General features: G+C 35.2%; 1 protein-coding gene across 1 annotated transcript; it reads right to left on the reverse strand.

Moving 5' to 3' along the window:
* Nucleotides 1-619: 619 nt before the first annotated feature.
* LOC113855301 (zinc finger A20 and AN1 domain-containing stress-associated protein 5) lies at nucleotides 620-1374 on the reverse strand. The gene has a single exon (XM_027486886.1). It carries the CDS (start codon nucleotides 1225-1227, stop codon nucleotides 751-753), a length of 477 nt encoding a protein of 158 aa, XP_027342687.1. The 5' UTR covers nucleotides 1228-1374; the 3' UTR covers nucleotides 620-750.
* Between the last annotated feature and the right edge of the window lie 1977 nt (nucleotides 1375-3351).

The raw sequence follows: 3351 nt of genomic DNA on the forward strand, positions 1-3351 counted from the left end.
ATGCAGGAAACACCTGGCGACACACTATTGGGTCACAAAAGGCACCAGTCACTGTCAAAAACGGAAAAAACCGCGATATTTCGCGCACGAACTCAACATATCGTAACCCAATATATCGTCACATGTCAAATCACGTGGGCCCCACCCAACTTTCAATCATCGCTGTTACCGAAAATTCCATTTTCAAAGTGCACCGAAATGACCATAATACCCCCAAAACACCATCAAATTACTTTACCAGGCCCCTACGGCGCCTTGTCCCATCTCTGACAAAATCATCATCATCACCAAACAAATAACAAAAACCAAAAAACTTCAAATAAAAATCAACGCACCAGAATAAGATGTTTTAGTTCTGCGTAATTAAACTCTTGAATTCGAATAGTGTAAATAAAAAACGAAAATCAGATCCGAAATTATGGTAAATCATCACAATAATTTATCATTTCAAGTTCAAACCAAAAAAGAAAAACATAAAAATTAGAAGAGAAATAAAAAATGAAACGATCAAAGCTTGATCGAACACAAAGGAATTCAGATTCTTCTTCATCTTTTCGGTAACAAATTTCTCTCTCTAAACCTCACACACGCTCTCTCTTAAACTAACTTTTTTTTTCTTCTTCTCTATATATATAATTGAAAAAAAAGTTGAAACACGTGACCCGAACCCGATCGCGAACAAACGGGTCAAATTCGTCGGCGTGAGATTCCGTTTCGGATTTTTCTTCTTTTTCTTCGGATTCGGAGATTTCAGACCTTGACGATCTTCGCGGCTCTGATCACCGGATTCTCTCTGGCTATGGCTTCTCTTCCTGCGGCTTTGTAGTCGTAGCTGCAGTCGTGGCGGTCGGAGTACCGGTGCTCGGCGCAGAAGAGTTCGCCGCACCGGCAGCGAAATCCCGTGAGTCCGACCTTCCGCCGGCAACCGGAGCAGCGGTTGACGACGCGCTTGGCCTCGGACGGGGCGGATTGGTCGGAGGACGGAGGATCGGCGGGCAGCGAGGGCTCTTCCGGGAAGGATCTCTTGGAACAGCGGGAAGAAACGCCGGATCTGGACGACGGCGGCGAGATTCCGGCGGTAGAGGTGGTGGCGGTGGAGGCGGTGAAGCACTTCTGGCACATGTTGTTGGTGGCAGGGTTACCGATAACGCCGCAGTTGTTCACGCAGAGCGTAATGGTTTCAGGAACTTTGAATTCGGTTTCTTCTTTCTCTGTTTTCTGAGCCATGAAAACGGTTAGAAAGGGGTGTGGTTGTGTTTGGTGTTGTTATGGTTATTGTTGTGTTGTGTGTGTGAGAGAGAGATTGAGAGATTGAGAGAGAGCAAAAGAGAGAGAGGAATGAGGGATTTGAAGGTTGTGAGGTCGGTAATGAAATGTCATGGCAAATTGGCAATGGAATATGGGCCTCATAGAGACGCGTCTCAAACTTTTTTTTCTTTCTTTTTTTTCTTTTTTCTTTCATGGCGGATGAAATTACCAACTTGTCCAAGTGGGTGTGGGTTGCAATTTGCCTCTGCCCCCTTTCTTGTCTCACAGGTTTCTGACGTGTTCGTGTCAGTGCATGATCTAAATCATGTGTGTGTCTGTCTTTCACTTTATTACTGTTTTCATTGTTAATATTATTCGGATTCAATTTGTTAGGTTCGGTGGGTTGGACATTACACTCTCTTTTCATTATTATTATTATTATTATTATAGCCAAATTATCTGTAAGCTAAGGCTGTAAATCCTAAGGTTGTTATAATTTTGAATGAAATATTTTTTTATCATGTAACAATAACAAATCCGTCTTTTATAGTAAAAATCAATATGGCAAATTAAATTTTATAGTTCTAAATACTGATCAATTTAGTTTTAAAATTATAAATATTTTCATGTTTTGAAATTATACTAAATAATAATCATTTTAACCCATTATCAAATAATGATCACTTGAATTGATAAAATTATAAAAAATAAAAACTGAAAATAACTGTTAATATTTTAATTTGATTAAATAATTAGTACTAGAATTTTAGAAATGAATTTAATGTATTACTAAAAATAGATCCCATAAAAAAGTAAAATCATTTAACAAGAAAAGTAGTAATCATTAATTTTTTTTCCTTACAAATTATGACATTTTCGTAAGAGTATATTAAAAAATTTGGTCACTAAATTAATTTTTTAAAATCTAAAATACAATTAATTTTTTATTCTAGTTTTTTTTGGTTAAGTTAATCTCTTTTAATTCATCATTAATTTTTAAAAAAATGAGCGTTTATCCCAGAAAGAGTTATCGCATGAATAACATGTCATCTAACAATTTACATGGAATATGTATCAGTAATGTCGTTCGTATCACTGATTAAAGATTCTTGTAGGTATTTCTTTTTGTAATTAGGGTACATTTTCAAAAATATTTTACATAGAAAATAAAATATATAAAACATGAAAATAATAATATACAATGTCATGTATGTTGTTAATTTTTAATAGTTTAAATAACAGAACTCGAGATATGTGCCCACATCAATGTAATGTAAAGTTTGTATAATTTTCATAAAATGCGATCCCAAAATGTATACTAAGGTTCAAACAAAGGGTGGATAAAGATTTTAGATTACAAATTCATACACACGTGAGATCGCAATTTCGTACAAATTTAAGACGCAAGTTTTGCGGTATAATGTATACGTTACATGCAAAGTTGTAGGAAAGTTAGTGTGTTACTAAATGTTTCTTACCTGGTTCATTAGACTATTACCAGATCCCTGTAAGATTTTAAGAAACAAAAAGAACTGTTTTTAGAGAAAGAAAGAAGCATGTGGGGGACATATGAGTGAAAATATATGAACCTAAGAAGCAAAAAATGTATCAGATATGAGTCGATACCTTGATAAAGAAGTGATCCTATTCACTGTTCCGTGCTGGTTGGCAATCACGTACGTAGGCACAAGTTTAATATTGGTCGATATCACAGCTCGCTGTAACAAAGTCCAATGAAGTTTTAGTGGTTTAGTTTTGCTTTCCATCAACCAACAAGCAACTATATGCCCTTTTGCACGCAAAATCTGGATCCAGTTCATCTTCCTTCCCTGTTTCAACTAATCAATCATTTTTTTGTGATTACTGTTATATGTGCAGACCCCTTTTCATTTTCTTATATATCGTTGTCTGTGTAGATTCTTATTCTCCTCATAATAACAACTATTGAAGGTTAAATTAAAATTCCAATCATTATAATTGATGTTTATTTTAATTTAATATTCATACAGAAAAAAGAAACTTTTGGTTTTGTGTGTGTATATATATATATATAAGAGGAAAAATTAAATGAGTCCCGTCATGGACTACTACTATAATCCTACG

Source organism: Abrus precatorius, unplaced genomic scaffold (assembly GCF_003935025.1).
Source record: "Abrus precatorius isolate BTA unplaced genomic scaffold, Abrus_2018 Scaffold11, whole genome shotgun sequence".
Taxonomy (NCBI): domain Eukaryota; kingdom Viridiplantae; phylum Streptophyta; class Magnoliopsida; order Fabales; family Fabaceae; genus Abrus; species Abrus precatorius.